At 45.0% G+C, this 25,735-nt stretch overlaps 7 protein-coding genes across 7 annotated transcripts; 5 read left to right on the forward strand and 2 right to left on the reverse strand.

The window, feature by feature from the left end:
• Nucleotides 1-749: 749 nt before the first annotated feature.
• Nucleotides 750-2,584, forward strand: AOL_s00004g507 (uncharacterized protein; the record flags this gene model as incomplete). Its single annotated transcript, XM_011119156.1, has 3 exons — nucleotides 750-1,115; nucleotides 1,209-1,598; nucleotides 1,667-2,584. The coding sequence occupies 3 exons, from the start codon at nucleotides 750-752 to the stop codon at nucleotides 2,582-2,584; spliced, it is 1,674 nt and encodes a 557-aa protein (XP_011117458.1).
• A 1,208-nt stretch (nucleotides 2,585-3,792) lies between these two features.
• On the forward strand, nucleotides 3,793-5,194 carry AOL_s00004g508 (uncharacterized protein; the record flags this gene model as incomplete). The annotated part of the gene is made up of 3 exons (XM_011119157.1): nucleotides 3,793-4,636; nucleotides 4,707-4,834; nucleotides 4,898-5,194. 3 exons carry the CDS (start codon nucleotides 3,793-3,795, stop codon nucleotides 5,192-5,194), a joined length of 1,269 nt encoding a protein of 422 aa, XP_011117459.1.
• An 893-nt stretch (nucleotides 5,195-6,087) lies between these two features.
• Nucleotides 6,088-6,592, reverse strand: AOL_s00004g509 (uncharacterized protein; the record flags this gene model as incomplete). Its single annotated transcript, XM_011119158.1, has 3 exons — nucleotides 6,088-6,376; nucleotides 6,469-6,500; nucleotides 6,569-6,592. 3 exons carry the CDS (start codon nucleotides 6,590-6,592, stop codon nucleotides 6,088-6,090), a joined length of 345 nt encoding a protein of 114 aa, XP_011117460.1.
• Nucleotides 6,593-7,063: 471 nt separating this feature from the next.
• Nucleotides 7,064-7,716, forward strand: AOL_s00004g510 (uncharacterized protein; the record flags this gene model as incomplete). The annotated part of the gene is made up of 2 exons (XM_011119159.1): nucleotides 7,064-7,208; nucleotides 7,331-7,716. The coding sequence occupies 2 exons, from the start codon at nucleotides 7,064-7,066 to the stop codon at nucleotides 7,714-7,716; spliced, it is 531 nt and encodes a 176-aa protein (XP_011117461.1).
• Nucleotides 7,717-8,475: 759 nt separating this feature from the next.
• On the reverse strand, nucleotides 8,476-9,291 carry AOL_s00004g511 (uncharacterized protein; the record flags this gene model as incomplete). The annotated part of the gene is made up of 1 exon (XM_011119160.1): nucleotides 8,476-9,291. The coding sequence occupies one exon, from the start codon at nucleotides 9,289-9,291 to the stop codon at nucleotides 8,476-8,478; it is 816 nt and encodes a 271-aa protein (XP_011117462.1).
• Nucleotides 9,292-9,428: 137 nt separating this feature from the next.
• Nucleotides 9,429-9,844, forward strand: AOL_s00004g512 (uncharacterized protein; the record flags this gene model as incomplete). Its single annotated transcript, XM_011119161.1, has 2 exons — nucleotides 9,429-9,608; nucleotides 9,722-9,844. The coding sequence occupies 2 exons, from the start codon at nucleotides 9,429-9,431 to the stop codon at nucleotides 9,842-9,844; spliced, it is 303 nt and encodes a 100-aa protein (XP_011117463.1).
• A 12,195-nt stretch (nucleotides 9,845-22,039) lies between these two features.
• On the forward strand, nucleotides 22,040-24,069 carry AOL_s00004g513 (uncharacterized protein; the record flags this gene model as incomplete). Its single annotated transcript, XM_011119162.1, has 2 exons — nucleotides 22,040-22,591; nucleotides 22,669-24,069. The coding sequence occupies 2 exons, from the start codon at nucleotides 22,040-22,042 to the stop codon at nucleotides 24,067-24,069; spliced, it is 1,953 nt and encodes a 650-aa protein (XP_011117464.1).
• Nucleotides 24,070-25,735: the final 1,666 nt, after the last annotated feature.

Consider the following 25,735-nt stretch of genomic DNA (forward strand, 5'->3'; position numbering starts at 1 on the left):
ACAGTCAACTAGGATTTGGGTCGATCTAAAAGCGCCATCACTCAAAAGGTGATCCAGGTATCTGATGCACAGTACCATTTCGATCCTCAAAGACGTCTCTCGGCCCCAGTTTCTTTTTGCACTTTTTTTTTTCATGGACCTCACAATATATCTTGAATTAGTAGGATCGTAATAGTCTTCCTGCTGCATCATTCTGATTTTAACTCCCCTCGCCTCCCTCTTAGATCTTATCTCGTAAACCAGAACTCATAAAGATCTATATAGATGCAGAATATTGTGTCGTATAAAATGGTCTCAACCCGAAGGTCTCATCGCATGTCAGCTTACATACACACAGAGAAGCTAGTTGACATGGATAATTACCCTCCTTTCCATTTAATGTTCCTTTTGTACTATTGAAACAAAATAGTCCATCTATCACTTCAAATGTATTAAGTACAATAAAGTATAACTGTTGTTAGATGTAATTATAACCTTTGCAGTATTCATCATCAGATACCTCAAACAAATTACCACAAAGGTATTGAATCACCGCGTAGTATTAATGCATCGGATGGCAACAAAGAATCCTCTTAATATAATTATAATCACACCTTATCTTGACCCAACATCGACTTCAACCTCACCACCGTGATTCTCACCTCCACGAAAACCTTTTAGAAGCATATATATATAAGTCTTACAACAAACACCCTTGTCTCGTACCCAGACCTGGAAGCAAACACCTTAACGTACCACATATCATAGCCATGGGCTATCGACAAAAAGAGAGCCCCGAGGCCGCTTCGGGGCTCACCGGTTGTACCAAACAGAGCGACATCTTAAACAAGATCTTCGATCGTAACAGTCGGGTTATCAAACGACAGACTTTTGGTATTGGCCTTCGCATGGCTAAAGGGAAGAAAGATGGTGATGAAGACAGCGACGAAGATGACGACGAAGAAGAAGAAGAAGAAGAAAGTGGTGATGACAAAGACAAGAAGAAACCAGATCAAAAACCTGCACCTAGCCGCCCTAACGCTGACCCTTGGACAACAGGAGGTGAAAGACAGACGATTATTGGTATAGAACGTGCGGATGTAGGGAATCTATGCTATGTAAACACAGCGTTACAGGTTAGTTCTCGAAGCTAAGGGTTTATAGCAATCTACAGTCGGAAAACTGTCTACTTAGTAGTATACTAATATCTACATATATACATACGATAGGGACTAGCAGCAACTTCATACCCCGAATGGGTGAACGTCACTACAAGCGCCACATACGCAGACGACCCAAAGAAAGGCGATTTAGCCAAATTAATAGATGGAGTATTCAAACAGCTCAACCACTTTACAAAGAAGAAGTATGAGAGCAGAGCAACCATCTTGACTCCCACCACGGATGATCTTACGTTTCCAGACCTTGGCACCCAACAGCATTGTGCTACCGAGTTGATTGTACGATTGAATGACCGTATTATAGAAAATATGAATACTATCGGATATGAGAATCGTATTAAGGTGGGGGTTCTTACTCGACGGAATTGTCTAGATTGTGGGAATGTGTGGACGCAAGCCGAAGAATACCCGAGTCTCCAATTGCACAAACCGCTCAAGGTGAGCCTTCTAATTCCTTTCTTCTTATTCTCTTCCTCCTTCCTCTTCTTCTAACATATTAGTTATAGAGACTGCAAGCGACATTAGACGAAACTCTCGAATGGCATCAACGAATAGAATACTGGTTAAGCGGTAGATGCAACAGATGCAGAGCTCTTGAAATTAGAAAGATACTACGTCGTGCTCTTAGGAACTCGACCAGGGACCGTACATCTGCTGCAAATGTGAAGATCATCCGGAACCGTATCCAACTCCTCGAGCAGTCTCTTCGGAACCATACATACAACAACTTGACAAATACCCAAGAAATACGTCTAGGGTTGGCTAGAATAGCGCCATACCCCGTAAGACCTACAAAAACCGCAGATATGACGGACACATTCTTCAAAGGTCTCAAAGATACTTACGATAAGGAAATCATCAGGAGGACAATCAATTACGATTCGGATTGGTCCCAAACACAGGCGATAACCGATCTACCTGAAATCCTTATAGTTGAATTCGTCAACGTTCCAGGATATGACGCCCGAGGACGACCTACCAAATTAAAATCCCGTGTCACATTCGACCCATCTATGGACTTCACCAACTACGTGGCCGGACCAAACCGTAACATACATATGGGAAATTTCAACCTACCCATCAGGATGTTGGGCGATGCTGCGAATCCCGCGGTTCCGACGTATGAATTACGAGCTATGTTGGTCCATCAGGGTACTGATTTTGTAGCCGGACATTGGTATTGTTACCGTCGTGAATGGAAGGATCCGGTGAACCCTGTGGGTGAACAGTGGTGGCTTTGTGACGAGGCGAATACATTAAGAGTCGGTAAGCAAGATTTGTTTGGTGGGAATAGGGAAGACCCGAGGACGCCTCGACCTGGACAGCTGTATGCGCTGATATACGAAGCAGTGCCACCCGGGGGAACTGTTCCAGGAAAGGGTGGAGATGAGAGCAATATTACACTGTGGAAAGAAGCAAAATAACGTACGGGTCTGGAAGTAATATACATACTACATACTTAAGTACATAGTACTAAAACTAGACTAGCTATAGGATAGACTAGTAATATAATCCTGATCGATATCATGAAGTTGGTGATATATAAATGTGTTGAGTTGTGTGTTGTCTATTGTTGCAGTGACGCACAGGCTAATTACAGCTCTCAGCCCAGCCTGGTCTCGTTCTGGTATGATGCTTGATACTTGCTTGAATGCGAGCACCATAAGGAACCACCAACCACCATTAATCACCAATCACCAATCATCACCCCCTTCGAATTCCACCATTCCCACCAGCCATCACCATCAACCGGACCTCAGCGGGGCTCTACACAGTTTGACTCTTCTCTAATCGCCGTCGATTGCAATTACCCACAAAGCCTGACCCCTGCTTACTCACCATATCCATCTATCCTGGCACAGAGCTAGCTGGCCAGGATATAAGTACTGACTTACCTACCGTTCGACCACGGCTGGTGTTCTATATATATACACCTGGCATACGGTACATAAGTAGTACTTACATACATACCTACATACGAGCGCTGCTGACCTCTCTGGTTGCGGATTGCCTCGGATTGCTAGAATTTTCGAATTCTCTTCCTCTTGTCCACATTTGTATACTTCCCATATACTACATGTATCTCCTTACCTAGTGTACCTACCTGAGTACATACTACTTACATTTTGGGCCCAATCAGCTTTGTCAGCTCTATACAGGAACCTGGGGCAATCAAGCGAGCGAGCGAACACGAAAGTACGCAAGCGACTTTGTCTGACTGACCTTGCCTGAACATAGTGAAACAGCTACTTCAGGTAGCAATTAATCAAGTGCGGACCCAAACCCCCCCAAAAAGGCTTATTCCCACCGACCAGACCCTTCATACCTTCGTCCTTGTCTTCATAGTCCCTGTTGTTATCTCATCTCCCCTAACTTCACCAATAATTATCTAAGAAATACACTGCTGGGGGAGTCCCATCAACTATTTTCAAAGCTGGCGAGCAAACGTCTTTCGTTCGGCCTTTCTAGGCTGCTAGGCGGATCCAACACCACTGCAGCACAATCCTCTTCCTCTGACCCGCCTACTCCCTCGAAAGACCCCAACGGCTCCTCAAAACCATCCACTCCTACCTCTCCGGCACACCAGGAAAAAAAGTCGCGAAGAATATCCACCGCTACAGTATCTTCGTTCATGGCATCTGCCAAAAGTACCTTGTCGCACGCCGCGGGGCTGGAAGACAAGTCGAAACGATCCTTCAACGTCATACACCCTCCACCGAGTCCCACGAGGACGCCCGGCGGTTCTGTCGCTCCCTATGAGACCGAAAACAATAATGCCGCCGGAAATTCGCGTCCTTTACCCCAAAACACATTTCGTGTAGGCGTGTCGGAAGATAAGAACAGGCGCTGCAGGCGGACAATGGAAGACACCCATTCCTATCTCTACAACTTCCTGCCCCCTGCCCCGCCGGCTTGCATGCTGAACTCGAATTTGTGTTCGGATACCGATAAGACTGCCATATATTCCAGCCTAGACGAAAATGCTGCTGGTGAATCGGACAATGGATATTTCGCAGTTTTCGACGGCCACGCCGGGACTTTCGCAGCGGATTGGTGCGGGAAGAAGTTACACCACTTGCTCGAGGACAGTATTCGGAGGAATAAGGACAACAAGTCGATGCCTGAGTTGCTGGATCAAACCTTTATGAATGTGGATAAGGAGCTGAAGGACCTTCCCGTTAAGAACAGTGGCTGCACGGCTGTTTGCGCCGTCCTGAAGTGGGAAGACCGAACTGTCGACTCAGGTTCGGACTCTGCAGGAGACCAATCCCCAAGCTCGAAGAAGCACCCTGCTGAGAAGAAACCCACAAAACGTGTTCGAATGCTGTATACTGCCAATGTTGGAGATGCAAGAATTGTTTTGTGTCGCTCGGGCAAGGCTCTGCGACTTAGCTACGACCACAAGGGTAGTGATGAAAATGAGGGCAAGAGAGTAGCGAATGCCGGCGGCCTTATTCTCAATAATCGAGTGAATGGTAAGCCATCTCCTTTTGAGATATCTTAATTTGAATTTTTTTAAAGGCAGCGACTAACCAAGCTATGAAGGGGTTCTCGCTGTCACAAGAGCATTAGGGGACTCATACATCAAAGAGCTGGTGACTGGCCACCCATATACCACCGAAACTGTCATTCAGCCTGATCTCGACGAGTTCATTATCCTAGCATGCGATGGGGTAAGTAATCTACGACCTCCTAAAACCCACCTAAACGACATTGCAAGCTAATTTCTTCTTCAGTTATGGGATGTCTGCTCAGACCAAGAAGCCGTCGACCTCATCCGAACCGTCCAGGACCCTCAGGACGCCTCTAAAGCACTCGTTGATCACGCCCTTGCTAGGTTCTCGACTGACAATTTGAGTTGCATGATCGTTCGGTTCGAGAAGCCCAAGGAGCTTAACACTGTTGCTGGCGTTGGTCTCGGGATTCTCCCAGAGAAGAACGCATCTGAGAGCGCCCTCGTTGACGAGGATGTCGTTATGGACGATGCTGCCGAGAAGAAGGCGACTCCACCAAAGACCGAGGAGGCGAAGTGAGCCAAAGAATTGTGCATCTTGTCTTTTTGTTTTCTGCCTTTGCTGTCTTTCCACCTTTGTACATCTTGACATGCAGACCTCCCTGTATTCTGAAAGAAAATCCTCTTTGGCGACGAATAAAATCCCTACCTCGTTCCTATTGTTCCTTATTCTTTTTTTTCTTTTTTTCTTTTTTTCTTTTTGGTTTCTTCGCTCCCCTCTTCGTTCGTTCCTATCGCTCTCGTTTTGCAAAAAAGAACATTGTTAACGGCGCTTCCGGTGGCATTCTTTGCGGTCTCTTCCCTCTTTCTTTCCTTCTTTCTTTTTATTTTGTGTTTTTCTCCCCATTCTCGATATGCTTTGGATGCTTCATGGGATTTCCGGCCTATGTCTCTTTTTTGTTGGATGCTTTCTGATGTTCTATGGTATTTCGAGAGTTCCTCCCTATAGTCTGTCGATATGTGTATCCTGGTGGAAGTCCTCCATGGGCGAGTGCAGTGGTGGACTAGAATTTGTAAACTACTTATATATGTTTTAAGACGGGCTGAATTACATCCTGTAAGACCGTTCAAGGAACCTAACTTTCAACCCTTCATGGAAACCCGAGACTTATGTATATCTGCAGCTCACCGGCAACTGCATCAAGGTCAATATACCTAATACCTCCGGACTACCATCAATTGACACTTGATCATGATACCTTTCAGGATGAAAAGAAAAGAAAAGAGGCCTGTCATATATGCATACCCAAATAAACGCCACCCCATGTATGTACCCAACATGGATTTCGTATCGTACAAAAAAAACAATATATACAAACCCCCTTCGCTTCCCAACTGTCCCTCCCTCCTTCTCTCAGCACCTCCTCTCCCATATAAGCTGTGTACAAAGTACATATCCACGAACCCCCAAAATCATTGAAACCATTCAGCATCCCCTTTAACCCGACTAATATCCTCCAATTTCCCTTTGCCCATCTTAACCACCGAGAACTTAATCATTCGGGGATCGACACCCAACGTATCCCTCACAATCTTCTGTGTAGCTGGATCGCAATCAAAACGCATGAGGAAGTAATGACCCTGGGTATGTGTCGCTTGATGTTTTCGAGTCTTCTTGGGGAGGAAGGTTGTATCCCAGTTGTTGATGCCTCGGACGATACCGCCGTTGGTTAGGACTTGCATGCCGACGGTTTTGATGACTCTGTGGGCACTATATGTTAGAAGGTTGCTTTTTTTTCCCTCTTTCTTTCTATTTTTTAGACTAGTATGGTGATGGTGGTGGTGGTGGCTAACTCTTTGATTTCCATCAGGCTGCCTGGACGGACCTGGTGATATATGTATATGTTAGTATTGTATTATCCTGGGATTTATAGGAAGGAGTATGTAGACTTACAGCTCCCAGAAGCTCGTACAACATGATTGCTAGATCCCTTTCTTCTCTGTCTCTCTCTCTCTCTACCTTGAAATCTAGATTCGTGTATCTCAAAAGTGTCGAAGGTGGGGGGGGGGAATCCAGGTATTCCAAAGAAAACCCAAAAAAGAGACTGTTGACAGACTATTGAAGGCTTGATGTTACAGAAAGAACGAAGAAGTAGAGAAGAAAAAAAGAAAATATTCCATCAAGATTTCCGATAAGATAAACTTCAACCAAACAAACCAACGGCATTTTAATAGGAAAGAAAAAAACAACACCAAAATTTCCACAAAAGGGTTGGAACTTTTTTTCCTTTTGTTGAACACGGAAACCCGACTTCACCCCGCCAAACCTCTCTCTCTCTCTTTCTCTCTATTTCAATTGGAACTTTGAAATATACTCCGACGTCACAGCAGATATCTTCAAAAAAAAATTGTAAAGGGAATAAGGGGAAAAAGGATATTTAAATAAACAATGGCGTCAACACTCCGTATTGTCTCGCGAGCTCTCCCGAGAGCTTCGGGTACACTGTGCAGAGCTACCTCTGCTGCTCCCGTCAGGGTCCTCGGTACTCCGTTAAGCCGTAGACACCTTTCGGGAACTGCTGCACGATTCGAAAGTATGATACCTCCTTTCCTCTCTCTATCCATATCTCTATCTCTCTACCTATCTTATTTACTTTTCACGAAAACAAAAATAAACAATCCATATCCATACTAACTAACCTCATAACAACTCCAGTCGTCAAACGTTACACCGAAGACCACGAATGGATCTCCTACGACACAGAGACCGGCGTCGGCACCATCGGAATCACAAACTACGCCCAAGAGAAACTCGGCGAAGTAGTCTTCATCGAATTGCCGGAGGTCGATTCCACCGTCGAAGCCGATGATTCGATAGGTGCCGTCGAGAGTGTCAAATCCGCTTCGGATATCATGTCCCCCGTTACCGGCGAGGTCATAGAAGTCAATGATGCTTTGAGCGAGAAGCCCAAGTTGATCAATGAGGATCCCGAAGGTGGGGATGGCTGGATTGTTAAGATTAATGTCGCTGAGGAAGAGGTTGAACGGTTGCAGGAGGAGTTGATGGATGAAGCTGCGTATGAACGGTTTACTCAGGAGTAAATAGGGTAGATGCGCTCAAGGGCGGCGGTTATGATGGGTATGGAAGTGGAGATGGAGATGGTAATAATTAACTGGTACTATTTAGCTAGGGACCCTCTATTGAGAAGAGAGGGAAGGAAAGAAGGAAGGAAGGAAATACAAGAACAATGGCGTCGTCGCCGTCCACGAAGAGCCTAATTCTTCGTTCTGCTTTTTTTTTTTTTTAATTATCATTATTGTTCTTTTGGTCTGTTTTGTACTATAGGTTTTAACAGCTACGACGGTTTATATACATGGAACGAAATATAACGGATTCAACACCAGATATGATGCGATATCTTTTTTTTTTCTTTCTATATTTACTACTACATATACAGTGCGAACAGGCCAGGGACTCGATTCGAAGATGGAAGTTATCGAATGTCAATGGATGTTGATACGATACATATGCATACACATACATGGCATAGAGTTCTTTTCGGAAACACTCCGAGGTTACCCGTTTCACCAAAATATACAACAAGTGCCGTCGGCAGCAAAATGTGTTACTTTCTAAAAAAAAAAAAAAACCATTTTACAGCCCCCAGTGGTCTGGCAAGCGTTCCTCAAATTAATTTTCGTGAGAAATTCATTTCTAAACATTTGGTAAGAACCAGCTGTCCGAGTCTATAACAAAACTATGAAACAAGTAATGAAAGTCGAGTGAGTGTAGAGAAGAAGAAGAAGAAGAAGAAGAGAGTTGACGCTTTTGAAAGACATAACCCACACCCTCCAACTGCTCTAACCTCGAGAATCATACCAATTGATACACCACCTCATAACCTGCTTCCCGGCTCCGTCGAGCATATTTTTATACGCAGGATTTGTAGCCTGTGTAAACATATACATATGCGCATTGACCTCATCGGTCGCTTTATCATTCAGCTGAGGGAACCACCAGGTCCTCAAATCCCGATTTCCAACATCGATATCCGCCGCTCCTCTATTATCGGATGAAGCCGCTGCGCTCCCCGCAGGAGGAGAGGCCTTGTCCTTCGATGAAGACGGCGAGGTAGGTGTCGACGTAGATCCAGACCTTGGTTTTGGTGGAAGAGAGCAGAAGGTTCGGAGACCTCCACCTCCTACTTCAACCGTCTTCCCCTGGGTGTTAGATACAGACTTCGCACCTTTACCCAATACAGTGTAGAAATTGGCAATTCCTATGCCGGGGACGGAAGAAGCCCTCATAACCCTTGTCTTCAACTCTTCGGAAGTGAATAATGCGCCTACGAATTCCAAGTGCGACGTAACCCAGCTGAATCCTTGTGTGATATTGGACCTGTTCATGTAAACTGCGGTACCAGCGCCCGCAGTAACGGTAGTCGCAGCTGCTGCTGCCAGTGCCAACTTCCCCCAGCCCCATCCGCCACCTGATGAAGCTGCTTCTCCAGCGGCAGGGAGAGCAGCAGCTTGAGCGCCTGACGAAGAAGTGGCCACCGATGCGGCGGGCGCTGCTTCTTGAGACCCGAAGAAACCGAGGGTCTTCGCAATGCTCGAAACTGTCGTGAAGGCATCCGATGCTGCACGAAAGTTATTCTCTGCACTGTTGGCGAACATACTCGGTGAAAGTCCCTAATATGACAATCCAACGATATCATTACTAAAACAAAATTCACTTTTTTTTCTTCACTTTACTCATCATGAGTTTTAGGTAGAAGAAAGGATTTACCAGATACGGAGTATCGAAGGCACAAATGCCGACGATGGCAGGGAACATCATCCGTTCATCGTTCAGCACATCTTGTCGTTTCCCGCTCGAGGACGAGGCCTTCGAGGATGACGCCTTCGAGGACGACGCCTTGGACGACGAGTCCCTTCTTTTCCTCGGATCTAGGCTGCTCGACCTCGACGAAGGCGACGACGAAGACGGAGATGTTGGTTTTTTCTTTATGGGTTCGTCATCCAGGATCGAAAGCAGCGTGTCAGCAGCTACGATCCCGCCCATGGAGTGGGCCAGTAGCACCACCCGTACCGAGGGATCAATCAGCGACCGGTTGCCATTGAGATCTTCGGTGTCGAGAACGAGATCTTGGAGCCTACGGATCTCGACGTTCGAGTTAACATTCCAAATACGTCAATTGGACAAAAAAAGGATACAAGTTCCAGTTGAGGTAAGCTCCAAGGTAGCAACAGGAACTCGTTCGAGATCCGGGCAAAAGCGAAATCCTTTTTTTAAACCTAGACCTGGAAGCATTTTCCCTTGACGAAGTGGCCGCAATAAGGCACAGCTTGTTGGAGTGACAAAAAAAAAGCCATGGCTTATTTGCAACAAGAAGTTGGTTCTAATCATTTATTCTTGGATATCACACCCTTGGAGGAATAATCCCATTCGCTGCCTGGTTCGTCATCACACACACAGACATCCACTGCGTAGAGAGAAAATAGCAGCAACATGCACAGGATAGCGAGAGAATTAAACGACGACAAATGCGTATACATCAAGGGAAGAAGGGGGGGGAGGGGGGGGATCCAATAGGCGAGAGGGCGAAGGAGAGGGACTCCATACCATTCACGAAAACACTTCACAGCCGCAGGCAGATTTCCTCTGGTTTCGTATCTCGGGTACACGACAGATTTCACGCCGATATTCGGAAGAAACTTTTGTAATGTCTGCTGTAGATGCTGTTACATCCCGACATCCGAGGAAATGTGAAAAAAATCACCCCTTAGCCACGAGTTCAGAGAGAGAGAGAAAAATAAAATAAAATAACTTCATTTTCGATATTTGACCTTCATATCTGCACCCTGAAGATGGGGTCTATGTAGGGGTATAGATCCACCTCGAAGGTGAGAAAACGAGGGACGTGCAAGGGGTGCATTTGAATTCTCGGCAGAAATACCTCAGGAAAGAGACCGAAAGTATCATCGCCGCCCTAATCCGATGAGGAGAAATAAGTAACTTTTTTAGTCCAAATGTTCAACTTGATAACCAAGACACTAATCTAGGCATCTTATGGAGAAAGAGAAGAAAAAATAAAAAAGGGAGGGCAAAAATGCAGCAGGCAACAACGAGTTAACGAGTTAACGAGAGTGAAAGTTATAATCCATATGCATGGGAACAATCAGAATTGGCCGCCGAAAGAAAGGTTGGTTGTGTGGGGTACCTTATCCCTCCAGGGGTGGTGTCGTGCCCGAGTTCAATTGAGGCGGCTGATGTCAACTAACCTTGAAGCCATGGATGAAAACTAATAGTAACGTCCGTTTCCGTGCCATCAAAGCGGTCTTGGGAGAAGAAAAGAATGTGGAAGCTGTAATTCTCGAACTTGTTAAGTGGTGGTTAGTATAAAAAAGAAACGCCCGATGGTGAGAAACCCTGGTTGGTGGTGATATCGATGGTGGAACAGGTTTGAATTCAAGATTAACTGAGCTCGGTTTGGAGAAGTTTTTGGGAATCAGTCCGTTGAGTTTGGTATTCAATTGAGTTACTAATAAGCTAACGTCGACGAAGTACAAGTCCGTCCGGTGCCACCACGACAAACCTCCACGACAGACCCCCAGATTGGCTGCTCTTTGTTTCCTCTAGTTATTTCTTTCTTTCTTTTTCTTGTCACCTATCACCTATCACCTTCCTTCGTGGCTATTGACTACTTTGGTAAAGTTACTTCGGAGACACGCAAGAGCTATATCGCCTCGAATAGCATTATAATGTTAACGTTGAGTTGGTCGAGTTAGTTGATATGTAGGTACCTGCTCACCAAGAAAAAAAAAAAAAAAAAAAAAAAAAAAAAGACTCGAGAGCGGGGCAAAGTGGTGACGATTATCATATCATGCGCCATTACTTGTCAACAGAGGTTGGAAATTCACCCGCGATCCAGCACCTTCCAACGGGAATTGCCTAAGATTGGCTAAAACCAGCGCGTGTCCGGTCGAGTTGTCGACGTGTGTGTGTGTGTGTCTACTATGTAAGTATAATGGATGGATGTGTGTGGAGGTCTGTATTGGACTAATATTAACGTTAACAGGTTATTGTACCCAAAAACGGACGAAGCTTGCCTTCTTCACGAAGGTTCTTGTTGCATGCAAGGACTCAACTGATCCTGTCTGCTGCGAGCATCAAACTGGTACCGCACTGGATGTATGGATGTACAGTTACCCTGTCTATGGCCGTATGATCTGTCAAGATCTCGACGAACGGAGAGAAAGAAAGAGGGACCGGGGGGCTAGGCTAACAATAACCCTGTAAACGTCTAACGTCTGCGTCTTCGAATCCTCGGTCTTCTCAGCTTTTGCCGATCTTGCAGCACCAAAGTGGACCTCTTTCTTTGGAGGGATGATGGTTGTTAGTGATCAGATGTCTACCCTGTTCGTCTATGCATGTCGTCGGCGGGCCATTTACCTTCGGAAGCTGCGATGGTTTTTTTTTAGTCCCGCAGCGGCCGCGGGTCACCACAAAGTTCTAGTGACATGATTCATACTCACAGAGGCAATGGGATGCGGTATGTTTAAAGGATTTATTCGTATAGGTTCGTATGCGGGCAAAAAAGTTAAGATACTGTTGACAGTACATACATTCGTACATACATACATAACAGGCCTGGATGGTGGCTGCGGACTGTAAAAAGTAAGCCTGCCCGCCACGAATTGTCTTGTCCTGACATCCTGCAGCTTCCATGTCTTCCGAGATGTAGGTATGATTTGAGACATTCGAAACTCTGATAGGATAGACGAAAAGGGCCTGACCAGGTGACCTTGGCTTCCGAGGAGGCCAAAGATTAAATTTTTTTTTTTTTTTGAAGGTTCGATATCAAAAAGACTTCAAAGCTGCTAAGATACTAGTAAGTAGCTAGGGGTCTTAGAGCTCGAGCTATGCAGCAGCTGCAGACTTTGCTCATCTGCATATGGTAATATTATATGGAATACCGGCGATCCATTATCAAATCAAAAGTTTTTCCCTTTCCGCCGAGTTCGAGACCAGCCTCATGGAGAGAACTACCATTGCAGGAAAGGCGAAGCTTGGTGAACCGAGTAAACCATCTGCTATCGAAAAGATGGGGGTTTGTGCAATAGATGACGTTGAAGTGCCACCTAAAAAAACCCTGTCCTCTGATTCGTCCGGGCTCATCCATCCTCCTCAACGATCTCACGGGAATTTGCGGTTACTCCATGTAAAATACATATTTGTCTCTTATGACATCGATGCATGCTTATACATACATACACCACTGGGGCCTTTGTTTCTCTTAGAAAATGCTTGCTTAGTTCGATGACTTTCAGTTAACCGTTCCGACGACCCCCATCCTTGAAATTTTTAATTGTGGATCGCGATCGATCATCTCGGTCAAGTACGACAATATTGCAATTAGGACCCAACATGTCGCAGAAGCTACGAGACCGCCACGACATTAATTCGACACCTAAAATGTATGTTAGTATAGTATGTACGATATATGTACGTACTGACTTACATACATACATACATACATACATACATACATACATACATGAGTACATAGGTAACTGTTTGCATTTGCAAGCCATCGTCAAAATCACAATGGTCCAGATCACGAGCTAGCTAGCTCCGAGTGGATATTTTGAAGATGAAGCTAAGCAATTACCCAGACAAGGTTCCACGATTCGAATGTGATATCGAAAGCTAAAGGTGAGGCAAAAACCGAAGAGGACCATGCAACATTTGAAGAACCAAGATAACGCATAGGACTCGTGCATAAAAGAAACCTAAAAAGGTCGGTCGGAAAAAGGAATATTGATTAAAGCCGCGGATTTCATATCGCTCGCGAGGGGGAGAAGAAAAGAAAAAACCTCCCATGATCATGATCGTATGTAATGTCAGTACTCCGTAATACGAAAACCGCTTCATCATAGACAAAAAATCATCAAGTTGGAAACCACAATAGCCAAATATGGCATGTCAGCGGCTAGGAAACACTCAGAGGGATCGGCTATTGTGGAGATTGGAGCAGAGCAAATAGCTTGAAAGGATATGCTGTGCATGGCATGGCCTGGAATGAATGAAAATGAACTCCGGCAAATGGATCCTACCTAATCCATCCATCCATCCTAAGACTTCCTACGGTCCCAAGACACCGACGGCCAACCCACCATCCGTGGCCATGGGATGCTCCGCGTTGCAAATTCAGTATGGAAATGTGGGGACCTTGTTCGAAGGAGGGGCGTAAGGGTGGTGAGCCAGTTATGAGGGTTGGCTGAACTAGCATGAACCGTCCAGGCTGCTTTCCTCGTTAAAACGCCCACACCTACTGCGCAAGTGCAGATAGAACAGACAAACCTACATGCTCTGTGCTATTATACGTTTATCCTTGCCTGCCTCGCCTGGTTATGCAACTGGGTTCACCGCACTTAATCAGATACGTCTGGCAATTTATCATCGACATTAGCATGGCCCGTGGCTGGGCATTTGTTCCCATGTAAGTATCGCGGCCCCTCCTTTCCCACCTCTTTCCGAGCATGGAAAAGTCATTTGAGAGGGCCAAAACCCAGATCCTAAGCATGATGCACGAGTAGCACAGCTAATTATCTTAGCACTTTACGCGTTCCGGGAAGGCAAAGGAGCCAGAAGAAAAAATAAAAATAAAAAAATTAAAAGTGGATCTCAATCGATTTTTTTTGTTCACCTCCACATGACAATCAAAAGCTTGAAGAGGCCACGAACAGACTAGTGGCAAAGGTCCTGCGATATATGCAAAATACAATAATTAGATCGTAGGCAGGCGGCATCTTGGGGTTTTGACACATCAAAGCACACATGAACGAGAGTTTCGGAAGCTGGAGGAAATGCCGGCTGGATGATCTGTTTTTCGATGTTGAGTGGACGTACATACCTGGGGCCTTGCATCTCCTCCGTTTTGCATTGCGACATCTGATTCTGAACCGATGTTGCTTGGAAATCCGGCAAGCTTGGAGGCGGGGGGTTGGATATATGCATTTGAAGAAGGAGCTTTGAGGGAGCGGGTATCCATCTAACGACGATACTGAATTCCTATTACTCGCCGACTGGTTACAAGCCAGATGATAGCAGGACTCCAAAGGAAGATCGCTTAACTTGTCCGCATTCGAATACCTTTTCGGAGTTCGTTTCTTCAAGGATGCACTTGCTCGCGACATACTACGGTAAGACTTTTTTATTTTATTTTTTACTTTATCCCATTTCGCTTGGAGCCGTGAGATCTCATGTATGATGTAGATGGCCAGGTAAGTATGCACGGAGAACCATCCCATACCATACGGGCCTTCAACTTACATCCGAGACAACTTCAGAAAAATAAAAAATAAAAAAGGAAGACGAGAGGAAAAAAGATGGTGCTCCTTTTGAGGTGAGCGCACCTGCAGGGGCGCCGCAAAATCCAATTAATTCGCAAATCGTCAGAACGGAGACGCTGATGATACGACTCATTGGTATGTGATCCATAAGCAAGCAAGCAAGCAGCAAGCAGCAAGCCAGCCAGCCGTCGGTAAGCCGAAGATAGCAGCAACTTAACGCAACCCGACGCGGCGAAGCAAGGTTTCACTATTCCGCTGGTTGCTTTCCAGGCTGAGGTATCCGCTAAGGCAGAAGGCCGCCTTCATGAAAACAGGCAATTACCCATTACGCCTTGGAATCACGCGTCCATTTACATCCGACGCAGGAAAGAAATAAGAAAAGGAATGAGCTGGGGGTCGACGCAAACACCGAGGTGAATTGAAAAAAGGCGACGAGACTTCAGCCTATTGGTCGGAATAACCTGGAGAACCCACATGGAGATATATGTAATCGGCCAACATTCAAACAAGTGCCGCCTCCTTCTGCTAAGCTCCTGCGAACGGTCGATATCGACCTTATTGTGAGCTGCAATGCAAGGTTTGACATCCTCACAAGTTAACTACCGCCCTAATGACTTAAGTGCAAGCTGTTGTTTCTTTTCGAACTTATTTTACCTGATTTGTCCAACGAGGGATGGCACCGTCGAAGCTGATTGGTATTTGTCATTTGATCACAAACATTTCAACATGTTCGAAATATGCTGGATTCATTAACTTAAGTGGCAGCCGGAGACCGGGTACAGGTACAAAGATACCTGGACACTTCCCAGGGGCCGGCCAGGCCTCGCTCGTTATTTTATATATTACAAGTATCCAATATCACAAATTTAAAGACATACCCGAAAGTCCGTATCCTTTTTTGTCTTATGCAGCAGACATATTAAACCCACAATCAAAGGTTCTTATATCACCTGTTGGACGAGAGATGCATGATAATGCCGAAAAGGATATATATCGCATCGTCTGACGAGACATACTTACATACATTAGGTACATACATACGTACGTTATTCAATATATCTGATCGGCCTGCCTTGCGTTCTCGGAATGTGATCCATCTCTTTTGCAGCGGCCCCCCTAGCTACTGTCTAATGCTTTTGCTAGATTGAGGTTTTAATGTTAGCAAATCCATTCAATCTTGAAACGTACATAGTACGTACATAATAATGTACCGCGGACTGATATCTGAGTTATCGAGATTTTTTCCCATCTAACATTAATCAACATTTAACATTAACATTTGCCTGCAGCTGCCCTCCCGCGGTTGGTGAGATTCTGGTCTCTGAATGGTTACTTTTTCGCCATGCCGTTCCTTCCTATGTGTTCGGATGTTATAACAGCGCTTGCATACATAGCCAATACATACTTCATACCTACAGACACATACATATAATATGTACTGACTTATGTATTCATGTACTTGTGTATTCCGTACATGAATTATGTACATAAATCCTACGTGTTTGCATTATTGCGGATGGAGTTATTTTGAAATGGAAGCAAGCCCTTCCCTTGGAAGCTTGTGAACCCGTCTCGACTTAATTCGGCCACAACACAGTTTCCGGTGAGGTTGAAAGGATGGCGGTTCCCACATCCCGTTCTGGGTTTTAGCTTGTTCTTCTTCCACAATCCAACCAACCACATCGTAGCATGCACTCCAACCAAAGTCGCATTTCTGTGATCGATCGGGCTATTCTGATGGGGCTACATCACATTCGTTCTTTTATTTTATTTTTTTAGTCTTATTTCTTATTTCTTATTCTTATTTCATAACTTTTGTGTCGGTCCTCCAAATGGTCTTCGAGGTTTTAGCTGCAGCATCTGCAGCGTTGATGGAACTCTCGCGGCGCAGTTTAGTATCTCCTTGCTGTGCAACCGGGTTGTCGAGGCGGACACAAAAAATACATCATGCATCCCAAATCTAACGGGATGTTAACGTTTGCCTTCGAATTGTTTCGAGAAAACCTATTGGCTTCCAATGGCCTTGAATTGAATTTCGATGATGACAACTGCTACCTCCATGTGTGCCCTCCTCGCATCAAACCATTCCGGATAGCTGCAAAGCACAAGCGCTGGATTCTTTTTGTTGCAAAAGGAAGAATACAACTTTGAACAAAAAGAAAGAAAGAAAGAAAGGCAAAAAAATACTACCTTTGGTTCCATCCCGACGGACAAGGGATGTTTCTCCTTTGCTCGTTGGCAAAGAAGCGAAAATGTGGGAAGGTAACAAAAGGTAACAGTTCCCAAGACAGGTACTCGGACGCAAATATCGACGAAGATACAGGCCATCTCCACATTTGAGAGAGGTCTACGACGAAGTTATGCACCGTTGTTCCTAGCTAGCTCCATGCTATGTATTAACTCGCTGCAACACCCACCCGGAACCCACGTCAGGAAGAAAAGAAAAATGCCTCCACCCGAGTGAGGAGATCACGTTCGAGGTTTAGGACATCGAAAGTCAGGACGGCCAATCATCGGCCACCTGCTTGATAGAATGCCTGTGTGACAAACAACACGGCTGGGTCTTTTAGGAGACTTTGGTTTGCACAAGGAGCAAGAGGGTTATGATTCTGGCGGGAGACTGGTGTCTGTTGACACGCTCGTCAGGCTATTGGCTGGATGGGGCTGCTACGGCCGGATCCTATTCGACATTCATTGTTGGGGTTTCGTTCCACATTCCTTCTATCCGCATCGATGTCGTCTCGGCCTGAACGACGGCAAGCGGCCAGGCTTCTAAACTGAAATTGCAAAGCAAATTTATTCGGCCTCTTTTGCTGGGTCCTAAAATCACGAGTGAGGACCCCTTGCAACCCTTCCTCTAATAATGTCTGCGTTAGTGGGACATTTTGTCGGGCCTTTGATGCCCTGCACGATCGAAAAAAGCTTAGAGGAGTTCAAGGCAAAGTTATGCATCCATACCCCCATGCTTCTTCGTTCTCTCCTTTTTTGCCCTTCAAAGGAGGCTAGACGGCCTTTTCGCTTGTGAACATTTGTGTGTCCATCCACCGCCAAGGGTGCATTGGAAGTTGCATGAGACAGAAAGGCTAGAAAGGTAAAATTTCACCCCTGTATTCGACGACTTGGAGGAACATGCCTGCATTTTTTCAGTCGTCGACGACGAGCGCTCAACATTACATGTTCGATCCGTAATATGCGTAATGTACCCACCCACACAACTGCAACAAAATGTCGCTTTTAGCTCCATCAGAAAAGCTGGTTTTCCTTCTCTGTATGGTTTCGTTACCCTTGTTTTTTTTCTTATTTTTCTTATTTTTCTTAATGTCTCCTTTGCATTCGTATTTTGCTCCCCCGCCATCGACAAGAGGACGTTGTCTGATTTGGCGGCCGTGGCTTCCCTAGGTTCCCACACGCAAGCATCATGACACACACGACGGAGAGCGCATCCTTCCCTGGCGAGAAGAAGAGTGCCTTCACAGCAGCTCACGAGTGATACTTCCTTTTTTTCTCCAAGTTTTGTATGCATTACTTATCTCTCCCCTGCTTGTGGTTATTGCGTTACTTGGCGAATCGAGAGTGAGGTTCAATTATCACACCTAACCAACTCAGCATGTCCGGCCCCGGACACAGAATCAACGGTGAGATTGTGGGCACTTACGGCGATTGGTCTGATAATGGTAAAAAACAAAAGAGGACTTTTTGTTGCAAGCAAGACGCAAGTATGTATGTATCCTGCTTTTTCCAGAAACAGGGTCTGTGGGAAGATTTCCTTAAAATCCTTTTTTCCCATTGTTAGTGGCTTTTTATTTCATTTTTCCAAATCTTTTCGACTTCACGCAAGCCCAACCCTTACAACATCTTATTATGTACAGGTCCGTCCAAGCATCTTTAACCATGTCGCGCGCCCTGTCCCACTTGTGGCATTCGAGATTGGTCATATCTCTGAGGCAGCTATCCAGGACGGAACGAGATGGCCACAAGTAGTAGCTTGACCCAGTATTTTGAGCAAATGTATGTACTGACTAGAAGTCAAGGAACGTAAGGAGGAGGCTTGGATATGCCGGAAGTTCCATGTACATTTTCTGCGTATTGAAGCCGATGGGGGATATAAATGTATGTTTCCAGTATAAGTATAGGTGTAAGTACATGTACATGTAAATATAACCAAATCGGTGCAGTTAGTTTCTTTCTTACGCCTTAGCCAGTGTATCGTTTTTATGCACGTTGACCACCGCCTCGAAGCAGTGGATGATTTACTTGGTGGTAAACTAATAAGCGTGTGTCTCAAGACCTCGAAAAATGCGTAACTTGGCCAGGGTCGAGCCAGCCAGCCAGCCAGCCAGCCAAGGGAGCCTTTGGAGGCTGCTAGTTCCAGCAGCATGATCTCTTTTGTGAGGAAATAAGGAGAAGAAGAAAGAGGACATTCCAGACCTCCACCCCAATCCTTTCCTTGACCCCGGTCGGTTAGAATCCCCACGGCACGGCATGGAAACTAATCCAATACCCACTTTGACTTCCCATTCGGACCACACCTCCATCCAACTCCTGCCTCAGAGATGGGCTAAGTTATTAACAGGCCCTCGCTATGGGCTATGTGTGTGGGCTAATTATACATATTCGCGATAGGATTGATTAGCACTGGCTTTGCCTGGCACGAGGAGGTAGTCAGGTCTCATCGAACGAGAAATGATCAGAATGACCTTGCAAGTTGCAACCGATTGAACTGGGAAGTTCAACGAGAAACGCAACGTTTGTCTTTGGGCTACCGGGGGGGGAGCGCTCGTCCATAATTACCGTGTTCGTCGTGAACTCCGGCCGCCGATGTGGGATTATTACGCTCTGAAACTCTCAGGTTTCCGCTTGGGAATTATTTCTCTCAGCTTGGGTTCATCATACAAGTCGAGCCAGAGTTTAACATGGTTGCAACAAAAACGAGGTCATATTACACACATTACATACATACGAAGCGGTATGAATGGAGATTTCATAAAAGAAAAAGAGGGAGGGGAAAGAAAGAGGCCGCCAATCAGAGTGAAGACCGGGATGGTACTTGAAGATCTACCAGCTCACTCTATTTTCTCATTTTTCATTTTTTTCAAATTTTTTGTTTTATTTTTTTTAATTATTATTTCATGTTCCTCGATTTGAGATTCGCATCTCACGGTAAATCTCTTCGACTGGAAGATCCACCTTGCGTGGGAGCGAAGAGATCTTGATTGGGTCCGTGTGTAAATGTATAATCCAATACTATGAAGAAAAACGGGGGGGGGGCGGAGAGGACAAAAAGGATATGATATGCAGGTCTCCGACTACGACTACGACTACGACTTCGACTACGATTACATGCGACATCCAACATCTTAACAGGCAGGATTGTAAGTCATTCTGTACTTACATGGTAAATAATATGGTTTTTTTTAGAGATCGGGCGGTCCATTCAACTATCTAGCTTCAAGACCGACGGACTGACCTGACCCAAACCGGCACTAACCCGTTTTCAACCAGCGCCTCTTTTTGCATTTAGCAGAACGAACTAAAGGGACTGTCAGCCAGACAAAAAAAAGTTTGTTCGTTTTAAGTGGTTGCTTTTGACTTTGGCTTTATTCCTTGTGAAGTTTCTTTTTCGCATTCCGGGGACGATACCCCGGTATTTATGTACGTCCAGATGTAGGCACAGGACATGTAACTTAGCCCTGGGAAGTTGGGAAATGTTAATACACAGGTACATACGTACATAATTGCAGCCCACCTGAAGTTTGACGACCTTGCGTGTTCGAAGCTAGTCTGGTTCGTGTTAGTGACTTATATGGATGTCCTGAGCAGTTTGATATATATCCGTGGAGCCGGCCTCTGTGAAGTCATCACCACCACGAAGCAATTCCTAATGGTATGTGTACATTGCCTTTTACATATCTCCTAACTTTCAGCCCATCAGATCAGATCAGATCATCGACAGCCCTCAGCCTGAATCCATTCATCCTGCCTGACTGCCCTGCCTATTAATACAAACAAGGAGAAGATTCAGAAGAAGAATAAGAAGTGAAAGAGAGAGTATTAATATTCACTAAAAAAAAACAACCTCGTGCGTCTTCGGCCAGATACTATTATATATACACTATAACCACCTCAATTCAACTTCAACCTCTTCTGATTAAACCGATCAACCAGTCAATCAATCAATTCGATTCAATCAAAGGACAAATCTGCAATTGCTAAGAAAATACAACACGAAACCTTGCTGGTCTTGGTTAATTAACGAATCGACATCGGACGGATTGCATTGGAACGTTCCCCAGCAGCTTCAACTTAAACAAAGCATCATCGATCAATTTATAATTACACACGCAGGGAACCTACAGGGCAAACTCTGTTATACCAGACCTCCTATCCTATTATATCCTTCTGGTTATCCGACAATTCCGTATTCTTTTTATCCCTTTCTCTCTTCTACTTTATTCCCGTGCCGTCCATATATACACTCTGCCTTTCGTTTCTCCTAAATACCAAATCAACCTCCACAAACTTAAAAAAAGGAACTACCTTCGAAACCGGATCTCTGGAACGTTAACTGGCTTGCCTTTTTTTTATTCTTTATTTCTCTCTTCACACCAGTTTCCTCTATCGGTTGCTCTTGTTTTGCCATCATTCACTTGACTGGTGAAACAGATTATATCTATATATCGGTGTTCTTCTACTACCACTCTGACTACAGGATTCCACTCTTGAAGCCAGTATATACATATATATACTACTCATATCTTGCTTCAAAGGACCGACCCCCCCCTTAAATTCGAACAAAGAACCGACATATACCACTAAAACCGGTCTAACCTTTCACAACTCTATCCGACGTCTCATACGGATCTTCTCCCGCAATATATGAAGACAGACTATCAATATCGACACTAATTGTCTCCCTTTTTTTCCCTTCTCTTCCCTTTAATTCCCCTTTCCTCTATATTCGGAAACTATACTCTATACGCATCACACATATATACTCTAATTTATAGAGGCGGCAGCCAAGGCCCTGAGCAGATTCTTTCTAATGCTCGGAGTTGCTAATTTCACAATGAATTCCACAATACCATATCCTCAAGACTCCATACCCCCGTTTCCCCTCCACGCTGGCCGCAGAAACTCAGCATACGGCTCGGTTGACAGCCGGACAAGGTCGACAGACTACTATGCCAGGGCGACAAACGAATCGGCTCGCATCTTCTCCATCCCTTCTCCAAGCTCATCCTGCACATTGTCGTCAAGATACAGCTCACGGGAATCTCTAAGAACGCCTCCATCCGAGGGCACCATGAGCAGCCATTCGGTGGACTATTCGACGGCACTTCTTCCGACTAGTGGGAACGTCCAGAACTCCAGGAGTCAATATCGACAATACGACCATTCTCAATCATCGATACCAAGCATGTCGGAATGTTTCAGGTCGTCTTCACAGTCGCAGGAGATAGTCAAGAGGAAAGCTTCTCCACCGTCAAGACGAGGATCGTTTGCTCAGCAAGTTGAAGGTTCGTCGCGGGGTAGAAGATCTTCGACAGCCGTCCCACCATTGACGGTCCCAGCTTCGATCAATTCAAGCAAGGGCAGCTTGGCCGAATTCGCAGCTCAGGTTTGTACTAACTCAGGATATTAGTATCTTCTGTTAAACACTAACCAACTCTTTTTTTGTTTTTCCTTCTTCTTTAGATTACTTGTCTGTTCTGGTTTGAATCGTCCCACGATCTCGCAAAGGTTGCTTCATCGGTAACCAAGGTCCTTCCAACCACACCTCTGATTGAGGATGCAGTTCCGTCGATGTCCTTTAAAAAATGGGTCGCTACCATCCTCTCGACTACGCAAGTTTCCCAGAATGTCATCCTTTTGGCCCTGTTGTTCATTTATCGCCTCAAGAAGTTGAATCCCTCTGTGAAGGGAAAGGTTGGAAGCGAGTATCGCTTGCTCACAGTCGCCCTGATGCTTGGCAACAAGTTCCTGGACGACAATACATACACCAACAAGACCTGGGCAGAGGTTTCTGGCATCACTGTTGGGGAAATCCACGTTATGGAGGTGGAGTTCCTCAGCAACATGAGATATAGCTTATTCACTTCTGCAGAGGAATGGCAAGACTGGCATGTCAAGCTTGGCAAGTTTGGAGAATACTGGGATCGTGCTCGATGTATCCCAAAGCTGAGCCCGTCTCATCAATTCTCCTCTATTACGCCTACCAGCACCGTCCCGCCATCGCTCCCATCGCCACCTCATTCGAATCACGCTTCGCCACCATACGGAAGCTCGCACTCGCCTAGCTCCGCTTATCCGCCAGCATTGCCGACCCTTCCAGTTGCTAATGTTTCACCCAAAAACACCTCGCTCTTGCAGCGATACCGCGAAGATTTTGATAGACTTGAATCGTCGAGCAGGAAGCGTACATTAGAGGATACCGGCATGCATCCACCTGCTAAGCGCCTTTCGAGATCTGGTCCATCATCTTCCACCATGTTGGCACAGTATCCACCTACTTTGACGATCCCAACCCCATCGCCAAATCCATACGCTTCACAACCACCAATCAACCCAAACGCACCAATGCCCACTCCACCTGCAGCTCTTCAACCTCAAGTGCAGCCATACTACCCTACCACCAGGGCGATGTCGACCGTATACCCATCTCCCTCTTCCGTATGGACTCCCCCTCAAACAGCCACTAGCTCTTGGAATCATCCAACGGCTCAGCTCCCCATAGCTAGCACCAGTGCCACCCAAGCACCAGTAAACGGCATCAGCCTCGCTCCATACCCTACCAGCCGACATACTTCGCCATATCCTCTCAGCTCAAGCAACAACTCCCCAACTGCCTATAGCAACAACTCTCCATCCATCTTCCTTACAAGCCGAGAATCTCCATACCGGCCTGTTAGAACCGTGTCGGCCCTTTTGGTACCTCAGCAGAGCACCGAAGCCCAGCATCTTGGCCAAGACCAGATGCAATATCAACCTCTTACTAAGGCTAGGAACGAGTACAGACAAGGACCCGTTCCATACATGCAGACTGAATATTGGCCACAATCCACCAACTGGAGTCTCCCACCAAGCTTTGAGCCATAAGGCTTTGATTTCGCTTTTTTGTTTCTCTGGTTTTTCTTTTTGATATCCACGGCTTTTCTTTCCTTTTTTCCGTCTTGTCTTGTTTTTTGTGAATGGCGTTTCTATGTCTTACACTTCTTGATTTCCTTTTGCAAAATCGGCTGTAAGCAGCTCTCTATGGCGTTTTCGCAATACACTTGCTCCTATGATTTCGATTATAATAGCTTGGTCGTCCTTCTTGCCCCTCTTTTTTCTTCGTATCTCTCTTTTTAGCTACAGAGATTGAATACATACACGATATGTTTCTACTACTTTTTTTTTTCGCGATTGGGCATGGCAAGCGGCGTTCTATACAGGGGCTTTTTTTTTCACTTCGTCTTTACGTTATATCTACTTATTATTTTCCAAACTGGGGCGGGGCACGATGTGACTATCTTGCTTGTGTTTTTTTCATTCTATCTGCAGGACGATCTGTCTTCGCTATTTGCACATACAAATATTGTATTTTATTACTACTACCACATGGAGGGGAACTATACTTCCTATTGTATTCGAAATATTTTAGTTCAAGAATGGGAGCAAAGGAAATGGGCGGGATCATGTTCTCTTTGTTCTTTACCAAACTACAAAACATTTTCTCCGCGGCTAATTATTTTTTTATTTTTTCATTTTCATTTTTTATACATGACATATACAGGTGCGAAAGAAGTGGCACATTTTGCTTTTTACGAATTCAAGAGAATCTTTAATATTCTATCTGATTACAAATTTCTCGTTCTCGATGTCTTTTTTTTTCGTTCGGTCTCATTCTTCATCTCATAGACATCTGACTAAACGAAGGAGATAAAAAAAAAAAGAGGGTCATCGTTCACAAAAAGGAAGCATGTGCATTCGTTCGATATTCATTGGAGGTGACATCTTCAGTTTCAATCTCAGCGCACATGTATAATAAATCAAGAAAGAATAGAATGAAATCACAAAAAGAAAGGATAGTAGTATAACTAATGACCATCTGGAAAAGAAGCAAAAGCGAGCGATACCTTCCTGATTCGTTTCGGGTTTAAGCCTCTTTTAAAGATCTCTTGTCCTCGTTTCCCTTTTTTTTCTCTCCACGTTACTAAAGATCACGTTTAAAGATGTTTTATAGTCCCAAATAATGTTATATCACGCTTTGATATCAAGCTTCGTCCTTCCTAATATCTTAAAGTGTTTTCCTTCACTGCCGCCCCCTTATTACATATACACTATGCATTATATGTTTGTTTGTAACTGCGCTATAAGATCTACGATGGGACCCTCTTTTAACAGATTCAGGAAATCTCATTCGCTTCTGGAAACCATATACTGCTTATAGTCCCGAGCGGACTTTTGGCCCAATACCCACTGCGGAGCTTGCTTTTTCGGGGGGTCGAGTGCAGCGGGTTGGTTACTTTAGTCGCATTTTCCCCTTCGATTAGTACTTACTACTAGCGAAACTAATATTATTACTTGTGAAGTATAATTGTACTAAAATCTAGACGAACGCGGGCTAATGAGCGTGAGAATGGCCTTACTTCGAACTTTTTTTTTTTTTTTTGAATATCGATCCTTCACATATCTTCCCGATTAAGAGGATCACTCGTGAACCCAGTCAAAAAGGAAAAAAATTATATGCTCTGCACGGAAATCGGTTGTCGTTTTTTTATGC

Source organism: Orbilia oligospora (genome assembly GCF_000225545.1).
Source record: "Orbilia oligospora ATCC 24927 unplaced genomic scaffold scaffold00004, whole genome shotgun sequence".
Classification (NCBI taxonomy): domain Eukaryota; kingdom Fungi; phylum Ascomycota; class Orbiliomycetes; order Orbiliales; family Orbiliaceae; genus Orbilia; species Orbilia oligospora.